The following is a 14,331-nucleotide window of genomic DNA, read 5'->3' as shown; positions in this document are numbered from 1 at the left end:
GAAGGGGGCGTATTAGATATAATTTCCAAATACATTAGTGAAGTTATGCTTTGTTTGGAGAAAGTGAAACACAGAACTACCAGAACAGAATAGAATTCTTTATTAGCCAAGTGTGATTGGACACATAAGGAATTTGTCTTTGGTGTGTATTCTCTCAGTGTACATGAAGAAGAAAAAACATTCTTCAAGAATCATAAGATACAACACTTAGTGATAATCATAGGTTACTAATAAGCAATCAAAACATTACCAGTATTTGAACAGTTTATTGTTTTAAGGTGGCACAAATGTGTGAATAATTTATTGTGAAGTATACTTCACAGCTGAGCCTTGTTTTTCTAAGCCAATATTCTGGATTCACAGCATAATCCAACACCCAAAGTTGACCATAGGGTGGGTTTTCAAAGCAAGCTAAATTATCTTTGGTTACTTTGAGGTTTTAAAGGCTCTTGTGAAAACAGCCATGGTCAGTTCATGGTTAGGTTTGTAACCAAGTGAAACAGTATGAAGTCTTTCCTCTAAGAGTAATAAAATACCATTTCAGACAAATGGTGGCCCAATCTCTTCTTAAAAGCCTCCAGTGATGGAGCAACCACAACTTCTGAAGGCAAGCCATTGTACTAGTTTATTATTTTCACTAAGACCTATGGACTTCAACGCTCAGAATGGCTGGCTGGGGAATTCTGGGAGTTGAAGTCCACATTTTTAAAGTTGCCAAGGTTGGACATCCCCAATCTAAGACTTGTTATTCCACTTTCTGCTCTCCCCTCGGTAACTAATATTTTATAGTTGCTGTTGAAAGGCTGGAAAATGCCTTTCCTTTGAGGATTCGATTTTCCTGCTGGGAGGGCTCTGGTGCAAGGACACAGACAACTGCTTAGAAGCGGGTTCCTTTTATTTTTCAGGAAGGCAAGAGATAGCAAGAAGTCTGCGTTCCTGGGGCTAGCCATCTTTGTATAATAAACTCCTGATTTTTATACCTTTTCTCCTTTTGTGTGTGAGTGCTTGTGTTTGTATTTCTTAATGTTTTAAATCCTGTCAGGGGGTTGTCTTCATTTCCGCCAGAGGGTAAACTCTGCGGGGTGGTTTGATTGGATTATCAGTTTCATCCTAATGTTTTCTTATATTTGTTTGGTGGCAATCTCCTGTCTGCTATGGAATTTATTTCGTGTCTTTTGTCTGTTTGTTTTGCTGATTTGGCATGACCTGTTGTTTGTAAGGGATTTCTTTTTCTTGTTTCCCTAGCTTTCTTAATTACTTGGCTTTTGTCTAGGGGGCTTCTTTCAATACCTTTTATTAAATCTCTTTTCCTATGCAAGTTTGTTTTATGGCTGGCCTGATGTTCCCTTTGGGCTTTTCCTGCTTGGGTGTCACCACTGTCCTCATGAAGTTCCCTTTCCACAATCCTTCATTTTTTTTTTTAAGAGGGTGGTCTCTGATTGAATGTCTGGGTATACTTGGTATTTGTGATCAATCTGGTTCATTATCATAGCTGCCTGTCTCCCCCTTTAGTTTTCTCTTCTGAGAGGGGATACAGGCCTTTAGGCAGCTAAGGCAGGGTGGTATGCATCGACAGGGGCAACACATGAGGGCTCCAAAGACACAAATGGTGACTGTGATAAGGATTTTGAGCGAATGGAAATCTGGCATCCATGAGAAGAGCCATGAAAAGTCCAGGAATGATTGCTCCTGACCAATATTCTGAGATAGCTCTTTCAGGTGGTGGATGTCCCTCCCTACGAGTTCTGAGGTTTCGTCCAGATTGAGGCAACACATCCCTTGGAATTTTTCGCAGCCATAGTTATGCTTCAAGAGAAGGAAGCCTATTGCTGCCCAATTCTCCAAGGTGGCTTCTCTGACCTCCCTCAGTTCTCTGTTAAGGGCATCCAGGGCATGGGAAGTTGAATTCAAGCTTTTTTTCCAGGGTACATGCTAGTCTATTCAAATTTTTAGAATTTCGCACTGCCAATCCAGGTACCCCTACCAAGGATATTGCCAATGAGATGTATTCTATTTTTGTGGGAAGGGAGACTTAGGAATCACAGTCTGAGTCTAGGGTTTGGAAGGCTCTCCTGTGTCGTCTCTGTAAGGATGGCATGAGCATGGTTAACCTTCCCAAGGTGCAGGGGCCATTTGTGGCATTTGCAGGAAGGTATGAGTAGGCTTTTAAGCCACAAAGGAAAAACTATCCTGGTGGGAGCTTCAGGTAACTATATAAAAATGATATGGTCTCTGTATAGTTGAATTTTAGTTCTGTGTTGCTAAGACTGGTGCATTCTGTGACCCTAGGTGTGCTGCACCCAGTGACATTATGATTTCCCTCCTGCTAAGCAAACGTTAGTGGTGTTGAGTATTTCTCTTGCTAAACATTCCCATATGTTTTCCTTTCTCTGGGATAAGCTTTGGTTCCAGGAAAGCAGTTGCTTGTGTTACAAATGTTACAATTATTACAGAAAATAATAATAATACATAGAATATATTGCATTTTATGTTCCCCGTTGCTTGATTCCTTTTCTTCCCTTCCTCCCCACCCCCTCCTTTTTTTTAAATAGCAATGTAAAAAAAAATGTAAAAGGTCAAGTATCAAAAAAATTATGAGTAAGGTATAGTTAAAGTCCTTTTTGTTAAAAAAAATACAATGAAAAAAGGTTTTTTAAAAAAGGAAAAAAATGGAGAAGGTGAGACAAAAAATTAAAAAAAACAATAGTTTATAACTCAGCACCCGGGAGTCCAGGTTTGTGTAATGCAACATTTGCACTTGGTTCCTCATAGTGGTGTGGTTCAACAGTGTTGAAGAATGCTGCAAGCGTCCATTGATCTGTGTCCCGATCTTTCTTGAGTTTGATGGGTGGGATTGATTGTGGTGGAGTTTGGCTATGGTCTATGACTGCTGGCTTTGCATGTGTTCAATGTAGCCAAGAGTCTCGTTCTGCAAACCTTTATGGCGGTGTGTGTAGTCAGTAAAACTTGGTAGGGTCCTTTCCACCTGGGTTGTAGAGAGGAGGTTCTGGTGAAGAACTTGATCCACACCCAATCTCCTGGCTCATATGGATGCAGGGCTTCTTCCAGGGGTAAGGTCTGTGTCAGCGCACTCTGGGTCCAGAGGGTCTGTAGTCTCTTTTGCAGGGCTGTAAGATAAGAAGAGAGAACCCTATCCCCCCCATCTAAGCAAAGGGAATGAGGATTTAAGCTGAGAATCAGGATCCTAGTAGGGTATGGGGGGGGGGGTGACCAAAAGGATCTCAAAGGGGGAAATACCTGTATCTTGTCTTGGTCTGAAATAAAAGGGGGCAATTGGGAGCACTTGTGGCCAGGAGAGGTGTGTCTCCTGACAGAGTTTGCCCAGTAGGGTCTTCACCTCTTTGTTTGCTCTCTCCATGGCTCCTTTAAGTAGCCCCACTTCTGATGCATCCCAGCCCCATAAGGAGGATGGCAGGCTTTTTAAATCTTCATGAAGCCCTGTGTTGCTGATTATCAGCATGATTGTCTTGTGTGTGCCTTTTCCTGGGATTTCCAATTGCAGCCCCTGTTTGCCACATATTATGGTAGCTCCCATTTTACATAGGAGATCCGTTCCTAGTAGAGACAGTGGGGACTGGGGGCAAATAGTAAGTGCATGGTCTACTGTGAAAGGTCCTAGTTCTACTGGTACATTGTGGGTAAATTCTACAGGGCTTATTTCCCCCCCCTCCCATTATGCTATCCCGAGCCCCTTCAGCCACTGAAGCTTTATATGGTAGTTCAGGAATGAGGAGGTGGCTCCAGTATCAACTAAGCAATTGTATTTCTTTCCTCCTATAAGAATGGTAACAATGGGTTCCCCTTCTGGGCCATTTTCTAGGGGATAGCCAGCCCATTAAAGATAGCCATGAATTCAGTGCTTTCATTGTCATGTTCTAGTCAAGAAGGGGGTAAATCTTGTTCTCTCCTTTGCTCCCATTGATGTCTATTGTTATTATTTATTGGAGGAAAGGGAGCGCTGGGTGGTGCCTGGTGACTGAAACTTTGTTGCTCAGTGTAATGGACTGGATTATTGGCTGGCCTCATGTTCCTAGGTGGTGGGTGATACCGGTTGCAGGAGGGGTGTTGCCTACATTGCCTGCTGAAATGACCTTCCTGTCTGCACCTATAACAATGCTGACATTTGCCTTGCGACCATCCTGCTTTATCGCAATGCTAGCATTTCTTTGAATTATAGGGGGTTTTACCTGGCATTTGTCTGGCATCATGTTTCATTACAGCAAACATTTTTTTTAAGTCTTCCAGTCTTTCTATTCATGTCTTTCTATCTTTCTCTTCCTCTTTCAATTTGTCTCTTTGATCATAGACAAAGTTAGCAATCCTGCGCAATTCTGCTATGTCTAAGGTTGGCCAGTTAGAGATGAAGCGGTGGAAATGTTCTTTAATATCTAAGGTGGACTGATCCACGAAGGCTGAAGCTAAAATCCTTTGGTCCTTCAGGCAGCTAAGGTCTAGGTGGGCATATGCAGTAGCTGCTTCTGACAGGCGGACCCAAAAGGCATCAGGGTTTTCCTTTTCCCTTTGTGTTGTTTTTTTTTTGAAATTCAGACTAGTTTAAAAGTTTTTTATTTCCTCTAGAGCTTCTAGTAAATTATCATTTGCTCTAGTGTATTTGTCCCATTGATTGGTATCATTATAGTCCCAGTCAGGGCGATGTACTGGCCATGTGATGCAGGCTGGGGCTGCCTGACCGGGGATAGTTGGTGGTTTGGCTATTTGGTCTGTTTTTGGTTTTTTTTCAAACAGTTTTAATAGTTTGTCTTTCATTAGAAAGACTTGTAACAGCAGAGTCATGTCACCCCAGGATGGATTATAGCTGTCTATGATAGATTTCAGGGTTTTAATAACTGTTTGAGGATCAGCCCTGAAAGCTGGGGTATCCTTTTTCCAGATGACTAGGTCAGAGGCAGATAAGGGAGTGTGGGTAAAAACTTATTCTAGTTGTCCCCTATTTCTGCCTGGCACTGGCTTGCTTAAAAGGGGAGCCATAATCTGTGCCTCAGTATTCCCTTCCCTGAAATGGGTTTCAGGCTTTTCCTTATTTTTTTCTTGGTCAGGTCTTTGGTCCTAACAATTTCAGCCCAGCAGTACCAATAGGGTATTTGGCTGGGCTTAATGCATGTTCTAAGTGCTTTCAGGGTTTTATAATCTAAAGTACCGCTATCAGGCCAAATTTGTCTACCCGTGTCATCTCGCAATAAAGCCCACTTTTTGCAAATTCTTTTCACTTCCTTTCTATTCATTCCAGTTAGGATAGGCACTTGCCTTTCGTCCCAAGCCTCAAGTAATTTATCCAAGGGGGTCTCTTCCATTGCCCTCGAGCTACAACTTCCCATATTCCCTACCTGATGTGGGGATTACTTTGGTTTAGCTGGGCTACCGCCGTCAGTTTTCAGACAAAAAAGGTCTGGAAAGGACTCCGGTTTCCCTACATATGGAGTACGGGCCCCTTTCTCGTAGGGAAACTCCACCATCAGTTTTAAGACCCCCCCACTAAAAAACGGGGATCTTGGAGGACCGTCTGCCCCCTAGCAGCCCGGTACGGGCCCCTTCCTACACTCCGCCGTCAGTTTTCAGATCTCCCTTAAAGGTGGGGATCTGGAAGGACCTGCTCTGCTTTGTAAGGCAAACTATTTCCAATTTTGTTTGCCAGCAGCTGGTACAGTCCCCTTCTAAATGCACAGGGCTTTACTTGCAGGATGCACTGGGACTATTTATTCTGCTTTCTATTTATTTCCCAACAACAGTTCCTTTCTCAGCCCACTCGGTTTTTCTTACATCCTTCAGAAGGACTCACACTCTATGATCACCCCTTGCGTTCCCAAATCCAGCCGGTCACTGCTTGTTGGAGCTAGCAGCTGGCTGGGGTGCGGCTGGCAATCACAGAGGAGGTGAGGTCCCACTGTTTCCGCAGAGAAAACCCACACTCACACACCTGGTACACTCATGCTTCCACTCCCCTCCCTATTAAGATTATAAATTTGAAGTGGTACTCACCTGCTTTCAAGCAGCTTTTGAGCAGAAAAGCCCAAGGACTCCCTTTACTACCCTTATGTCTTCCAGGCTGGGTCCGTGGATGTTTTCCCTGGACAAAGAAGGTCCATGCCGGCTGGGTTTGGATCTGCAGGCCCAGTCCGGTGGCAGGGTTGGCTGGAAAACCTTCATGGTCGCCAATTGTTGAAAGGCTGGAAAATGCCTTTCCTTTGAGGATTCGATTTTCCTGCTGGGAGGGCTCTGGTGCAAGGACACAGACAACTGCTTGGAAGCAGGTTCCTTTTATTTTTCAGGAAGGCAAGAGATAGCAAGAAGTCTGCGTTCCTGGGGTTAGCCATCTTTGTATAATAAACTCCTGATTTTTATACCTTTTCTCCTTTTGTGTGTGAGTGCCTGTGTTTGTATTTCTTAATGTTTTAAATCCTGTCAGGGGGTTGTCTTCATTTCCGCCAGAGGGTAAACTCTGCGGGGTGGTTTGATTGGATTTAATGTTTTCTTATATTTGTTTGGTGGCAATCTCCTGTCTGCTATGGAATTTATTTCGTGTCTTTTGTCTGTTTGTTTTGCTGATTTGGCATGACCTGTTGTTTGTAAGGGATTTCTTTTTCTTGTTTCCCTAGCTTTCTTAATTACTTGGCTTTTGTCTAGTGGGGCTTCTTTCAATACCTTTTATTAAATCTCTTTTCCTATGCAAGTTTGTTTTATGGCTGGCCTGTTGTTCCCTTTGGGCTTTTCCTGCTTGGGTGTCACCACTGTCCTCATGAAGTTCCCTTTCCACATTGCGACACAGGATTGTTCTGTATTCCTCTGCTCCAGAGTTTTATCTCTTTGTAACGCTGGAAACCATGAGAACTGATGTTATTGTGTGTAACTCTTGTGTAAGCTTGTTACAAAAAGATCTGTGTTAGAGAAACACTTTTAATGTATTTGTAGTGTTCCCAAAACCAGAAGCCTTGAAGAGTATTTCATGATGATTGCTTGTTGGTAGGGGTTGACAGAAACACTTTTAAAAAATAATTTTTATTATTAAATATTTTGATTACAATAGCAAGAACAAATACAATTGAGGGTATCTTGTGGTTTTTTCTTTCTTTCTGCCAGATTCCCAGAATGTATGTGTGAGTGCAATTTGGTGAAGAATTTACAATCTTGCACAATTATTGACTTTATTAAGAGCCTCTGAGTTTTTTTTTTCTTTCTGTTTAATCATGTATGAATGTCAGTGACAAGCCAGGACAAATCAGGTTTTTCAAAAATGGTTTGCAGTTGCCTTCTTTCTAGGGCTGAAAGTTTGTGGCTGGCCCAAGATCACTTGGGTGGCTTTATGCCCAAGCCAGGACTAGAACTCACAGGCTCCCATTTTCTATTCTGATGCCTTGACCACTGCACTAAACTGGCTGTCTCTTTGGGCTGATAGACCCAATAAAAAATATTATTGGACTATTATTTATTTGGAATTTTTTTCAACTTGGCAACTTGCAGATACTTGAAACCTCTGGCCAGTGAGCCACAAGATCCAAGATGCTCTAACAAAATCTCTTGATTTTAAACTTGTTTTATTGCCTCTTTTTCACAAGTCTTGAATATTTAAAGATGGCTTCCTTCCTTTATATTCTGTCTGAAACTATATCAATACCTACAGCAATTTGCTAGTTCAATTTATCCTCTACTACTGTTTATTCTGTAGCTTTGTTTCTTCCTTGCCAGAGAAGATTACACACACATTATGGAACCTAATTTATTTTCTGATTTGAGATGTTGCATGATATAGTTCCACCCCTCTTTTCCCTGTAGCCTCATCCTCTCCATCTCATTACTCCAAAGCAAAACTAATTTCATTTTTTGCCTTTGTTTTTCCAATAGTATCCTATTCTCTATATTGGAGAGCCAAGAGGTGGTGTCCATATCTTTCCCCACAGGTAAGTGTGTTGGTTCTGCAAGGGTAATGAACATTACTAATTTTATGTTTTAAATATAAATCAACCCAATTCACTCTTCTCAACCTTCCATATTAATCTTCTGCAAATCAGAGATGGTTATTGCCTCATTTTTTTCACAAAGTTTAGCACTGAAAATGAGATGTGCATGGAAATGGATTGAATAGAAATAACTTGCAAAAATATAAATAGCACACAGGAAGTAGCTATTGAATTTATGTGCAGACTTAAGCTAAAATATTTTTAGCAGGACTACCAGATTCTGCAACAGCTTTGTTCCCTAGGCCATCCATCTGGTAAACTCACAAGATTCATTTTCTTGCCATAAATGTATACATCCGAACTAGACAGTATTGTTTCTCCATATCATATATGTGGGTATATACATAATTTCATATTTATTTATCATGTCAAGTTTATGTAGTATAAAATTGGAGGTGGTGACCCTTTAAGAGCTGTATGCAATGAAATTTCATTTTTAATGTGTGCCAATTAGTGTACATTCAAAGTGACAATAAAGCTATTCTATTCTAAAATTAATAATCTAGACCAGTGTTTTTCAACTGTGACAAGTTTAACATATGTGAGTTTTAACACCCAGAATTCCTCGCCCAGCATGGAGGGCTGGGGAATTCTGGGAGTTAAGCCCACACATATTAAAGTTGTCAATGTTAAATACTGCCAAAAATAAAAAAAAAAACATATTCAAATGAGAGCATTAGAATGAGAAATCAAATTTTCCCAGACTACCTTTGACACTGAGTCATAGCACAAGCTAACCTGAATCATAATAAACTCTATTATGGTTTTAACACAATGCGTGAAGCCAGTCTCAAGAATTTCCAGAAGCGATAAGCATAGTTGAGTAGGTAGCCAGGAGACAGTTTTCTGGAAGCAAAGAGCTGGTGGGTTGGAGGGAGGTGATCGTATTAGGTTTTTGTCTGCTTACTTATTATTAAAAAATATTTCCTTTTCTGGAAGGGGCTGTACGGACTGAATGTCGGGACCGTTACTTTTGGATATGGCTGGACAAGTCTTCATTGGGGCAAAATTCTTGGAGTTACAGTGTCTTCAGTAAGTAAACGAGCTGGTAAGAATTCAGGTGACGCGCGTGCCGGAACCCAAAAGAGCAACGGGTGGCAGCTTGCATGCCTAGAGAGATGGTTTTGCATGCCACTTCTGGCACGTATGCCATAGTTCGCCATTACAAACCTAGATGACTGAGAATCTCCATAGACACTGTCAATAGATTTCTCCTTAGTTCTAGGTCTTACTTCTCTCCCTGATTAATTTCCGTCCATTGCTTTTTGTCCTGACTTCAGGTGCTTTGTAGAATATAGTTTGACTCCCTCTTCTTTGTGCCAGCTCTCAGATATTGGAACAGTGCTATCATGTCATCCCTAGCCCTTCTTTTCATACACTATACCTATTGTGATGGTATGGGGAACCCCAAGAGCAGATGATACTACAGACCTGCCTTGGATAACAAATTTGTTTCTTCATTTTCCTAGATGATCTTGGCCAGCGTATCTCTATGACTGATTACATCGCTACCCAGTGCGGTTTCACCCATGGGGTTGATCTCTACGGAAACCCGGAAATCCGTGTCTCATTTCTGGCTTGTTCTGTCCGTAATGCGGTAAGACTTATACCCTATCCTGCTTGAAGCTGGGCTGGAGAGTTTATAAACCAGATTCTGTAGTAATGAGGGGCGCATGACATGGATTTTGTAACTTGTTTAACTAACATTGTTTGTATTTTACTTTAATTTGTTTTCTCTTTTGTAAAGTGATGTTCATGCTCATTACTGACTGGAACATAGGTGTGCTGTCCAACAGTTTATAGTTAATTGGGATAGTTAGTTAGGAATTGGGAGCTGTACCCTTAAGGGGATGCATCATGGTAAATGTAGTTAAGGTATCTTGGGAAATGTAGTCCATGTCATGTGGTCACATCTGTAATCCTGATTGGTCACTGAATTGACCCTTGGTGGGTTGTGAGAGGTTCCTGCTTTCTTGCTCAGACCCCAGCTTCATGCTGGCGTCTCTCCCCTTTGCTCCACTACTAGGGGATGAAAGATCACTATCCTTTTATACCAGAAAGTCAGCTATGCAAAGAGTTGGACATTGAGATGAATCTCAACGTAACCATGAGTTATATATGAGGATCCCTGATGAACCAATACAGAGACTTAATATGGATGCCTTTGTGGAGTAAGTCTGTCTGCCTTAAATTCAGCTAGTAATTATAAAGGTCAGAACAGTAAAAGGATAGTGATCTTTCCCTAAGAAAGCAAAGGCCTGTACAGACTTTGGAAGAAATGAGGGTTTCCCCCTTCCGCCTTGGAAAAGAGGCCACAAAGGAAATTTGAAAGCGTAAGGCTGGATTCGGAATTTAAAAACCCCTAGCTCTGCCAGTTGGCCTGGGTACCAAATTGGAGGTGGCTCCCCTTGCTCTCTTTTCTCCACAAATCCATCTTTTTAGTTATCCCCCTTTTGTTCCTCTCTCATTTATTTTATTCTGTTATTTTACTTCTGTTGTGTTTATACTCCTTTCATGTTCTTTTCATTATTGCAAGCCTCTTGGCTTCTAGGGGCTCACTAAGATAGGATTTTTCGAAATGACCATCGGAGCATTAGTATTTCGTATATTATTATTAACACGCTCTGATGCTAAGGAGTTCTACTCCCTCTCCCCACCTGAAAAGAAATCTGCTCCAAATGCAAAACACAAGCAGAGGAGAGGAGTTTCAGTTTTAGTTTCACAGCACCAAGCAGCTTTAATATAGAACAGTTGAGCTAAGCCACGCCCAGGCTCCTTGCTGTCTCCTTGCTGACACAGCAAATACTGTTTCAGTTTCCAAACAGCCCTCAATTCTCTAACACGCTGACAGGAGGGTAGCAAAATGATTCATGATGGATGCTGGTAGGCAGAGGCAGAATTTTTTTCCCTCTTATTTTCCTCCCCCAAAACTAAGCCTGAACATGTAGTTTCGTAGTGAAACACTGGTATTGAGCTAGCTACAAATAAAATAAACACAGATATGTGCTTGACTTTCAACAGTTTATTTAGCGACTGTTCAAAATTAAGTAACTGAAAAAGGGACTTATGACCACTTATGACTGTTGCAGCATCTCCATGGGTCATGTGATCAAAATTTGGATGCTTGGCAATGGGTTCATATTTATGACAGTTGCAGGTGATGCTGGAGTGATGTGATCACCTTTTGCAAGTTTCTGACAGTCAATGGAGGGGGGACCCAGATTAACTTTACAACTATGTTACTAACTTAAACTGCAGTGATTCACTTAACAACAGTGGCAAGAAAGGTTGTAAAATGGAGCAAAATTCACTTAACAATTGTCTCCATTAGCAACAGAAATTTTGGGCTCCATTATGGTTGTAAGTTGAGGGCCACCTGTAAGTCATTGCAAGCCTGTTAAAACAGTAAAAATAAAAGTTGCCCTCAGATCAAGCTTGACTCGTAATGATTGCATTTCTGAAGTTCTGGAGAAGTTTTAGAGAGCTCCTTGTCTCCTCCTGAGATGTCCTTTTTCATTCCCCATCCAGCCTTAAGCTTTTGAATTTTTCTTGCAGTCCCTTATCCAAGTATTAGAACTTGAATCTAAAGGGAAAATTCCTTTTTAGAAGAGAATATTTGTAGCTCAGGGTGTTAAATTACAGGGTCCTCCCTGAACTTGGTGGTTATCTTGCAGATGTTTTATTACCAAACTAGGTAACATCATCAGTGCAATGACCACCAAGCTCAGAGAGCACCAAGAACCCCAGAGTAGATTCCCCCACCCCAATATTCTCAAGCTAATAGGAGCTGGAGATCCCAAGTCAGAAAGAATGGTGGATCTAGACGTTGAGGCCTAAGGTTGCTTCCAAAGCTGGGTTCTTCAACACAATTGAGAATTTTTATTCACAGCAAATACTTTTAAAATCCCCTTCCTCAGTTTGACCAGGATTTCAGCCTCCGGCTGCAGATGGAAATGACCAGCCTTGATAATGTAACTGCTGCTTATGAAGTATCCATGAATTGTTCCCTTGATACCCCATGGAGCCCTCGTGAGATTGTTTGTGAGGAAAATTACATGGAGGTGAGTAAAATAATTTATTGATGTAAGAAATGGAAACGGGTCAAATGAGAGATCTAGAACTTAGGAGAAATGTCATGACAGAACAATCAACCAGTGGAACAGTTTGCCTCCAGAAGTTTATTTATTTATTTATTTATTTATTTAATTTATCAATTGCTTACAAGATAACATGTAAGTATAAACATGATTAAAAATACAGGAAATAGGTATGAATAATTGGGGACAATAGGACAGGGACTGGAGGCACGATGGTGCACTTATGCACGCCTCTTACAGACCTCTTAGGAATTGGGTGAGGTTAATAGTGGATAGTTTGAGATTAAAGGAGTGGGGGCTACAGGATGTAACAACAGAGTCAGGTAGTGCATTCCAGACATTGACCACTCTGTTGCTGAAGTCGTATTTTCTGCAATCAAGTTTGGAGCGGTTTACATTGAGTTTGTGTCTGTTGTGTGCTCTTGTATTGTTGCGGTTGAAGCTGAAGTAGTCATTGACTGGTAGGACATTGTAGCAGATAATTTTGTGTACTACACTTAAGTCCAACCATAGGTGGCATAGTTCAAAGTTGTCCAAGCCCAAAATTTCAAGCCTGGTGAAGTGGGTGCTCTATCATGGAAGGTTTTGGGTATTCAGCTGCTAATGTTGCTTCCACTCCAGGTTTCTGTCCAGCGAGCTGTCCCAGGAATAGCAAGTGAGGCCTTGAATGAAGATTGGATGGCAGCGTGGCCTGTGGTAAGTGTTCTGTTGTAGAGCGATGGTAAGGAAGAGGCATGAGACCAGAGCGTACAACTAACAGGCTTTATTGCAAAGAATAAAGGGTTGTCGCGTCTGCTTGCTAACTTGCAGACCAGCGGGCGACAACAGGCTGGCTCTGCTCGACAGCCGGCTTATATAGCCGGCTGTCAAACGGAGCCAACCAATGGGAGCTGGTGGTGCTCCCGCTCAAACAGCGGACCTGGTTGGGGACTCCAACCAGTTCCACAGATATAACACTCCTTTCCCCCAGCTGGGAACATGCGTAGTCCTGTAGATACGAGGGTTGTCTTTGCTGGTGACCAGAACGTCGCAGTTCAGGTGAACTGTCGGCCGGTGTCAAGTCCTGGTCTTCGGAACGTGCCTCGGCGGTTGTCGGGGCGTGGGTTTGCCCCGGCGTAGTGTCCTGTGGTGCTGATGAAAACCCCTGCTCAGGTTGGCCCGGCTGAGTCTCGAGGTCCGGCTGGTCAACTGGGTCGCTTGGTGGCTGGATTGGTGACTCTGGCCGGAAACTCGGGTTCTCCCGCCAGTCCTCTCGCTCGTCAGGGAAAACCAGGTTCCGCAGGGGATCCGCGTCAGGCACTAGTGAGGCGTCGTTGGCGCTGGCAGTTTGGCACGGGTTGGTATCTGTCGCGCCCTTCCGCCGCCTTCTGAGTTGATCCACGTGTCTCCGCCACAAATGTCCATCCTCTAGGAGGATCCTGTAGGACCTGGGACCTGTGACTGACACGACTTGTCCTGGCACCCACAACGGTTCCCCCGCGTAGTTCCTGGCGTATACCAGGTCTTGTGGGGCGAAGTCTCTGACCAGACTGTCGGACCCTAAGGGGGTGTCTGGGCAGTAGTGGGGGTGTAGCCTGTTCAGGGTGGTTCTAAGGCGTCTCCCCATTAGAAGTTCGGCAGGAGATTTGTTGGTGGTGGTGCAGGGTGTTGTGTGCTGGCTGAGCAGGAAACGAGACAGTTTAGAGTGCCAATCCTCCTGGCCAAACCTGGTGAGTGCCTCCTTGGCTGACCTAACTGCTCTCTCTGCCATCCCGTTGCTAGCGGGATGGAATGGTGCTGTAAGGACGTGTCTGATGCCCAAGTTAGCAGTGTACATGCTGAATTCACACGATGTGAACTGTGGGCCATTGTCTGAAACCAGCGTGTCAGGAAGCCCGTGGGTGACAAATAAGCGGGTTAGGGCCTTAACTATCGCCTGGGTGGTGGTTGTGGGAAGAAAGGCTACATCAATCCACTTGGAGTATGAATCCACGACCACCAAGAAAGTCCTGCCATGTACAGGCCCAGCCAGGTCGACTTGCAAGCGGGACCAAGGGGCGTTTGCACTCTCCCATCTGGTGGGCGTGGCAGCTGGAGGGGCAGCCCTGGTTTGTTGGCAAGGCTGGCAAGAGCTTTCCCAGTTGGCAATTTGAGCGTCCATGCCGGGCCACCAGACGTAGCTGCGGGCCAGGGCCTTCATTCTTACGATGCCCGGATGACCCTCGTGAAGCACCTTCAGGATGGGCACTCGAAGGGAGGCT

The 14,331-nt window shown here is 43.2% G+C and overlaps 1 protein-coding gene across 1 annotated transcript in view; it reads left to right on the top strand.

Moving 5' to 3' along the window:
• LOC113449458 (uncharacterized) overlaps positions 1-14,331 on the top strand; it is a 42,524-nt gene that overhangs the window by 352 nt on the left and 27,841 nt on the right. The window contains exons 2-6 of the mRNA XM_026720568.2: positions 7,879-7,934; positions 8,934-9,026; positions 9,464-9,591; positions 11,912-12,055; positions 12,713-12,787. Coding sequence (XP_026576353.2) covers positions 7,879-7,934; positions 8,934-9,026; positions 9,464-9,591; positions 11,912-12,055; positions 12,713-12,787 — 496 coding nt within the window. The remainder of the gene's footprint in view (positions 1-7,878; positions 7,935-8,933; positions 9,027-9,463; positions 9,592-11,911; positions 12,056-12,712; positions 12,788-14,331) is intronic.

Source organism: Pseudonaja textilis, chromosome Z (assembly GCF_049901715.1).
Source record: "Pseudonaja textilis isolate UNSWEBS1 chromosome Z, rPseTex1.2, whole genome shotgun sequence".
Taxonomy (NCBI): Eukaryota; Metazoa; Chordata; class Lepidosauria; order Squamata; family Elapidae; genus Pseudonaja; species Pseudonaja textilis.
This window is presented reverse-complemented; position numbering and strand designations above follow the sequence as displayed.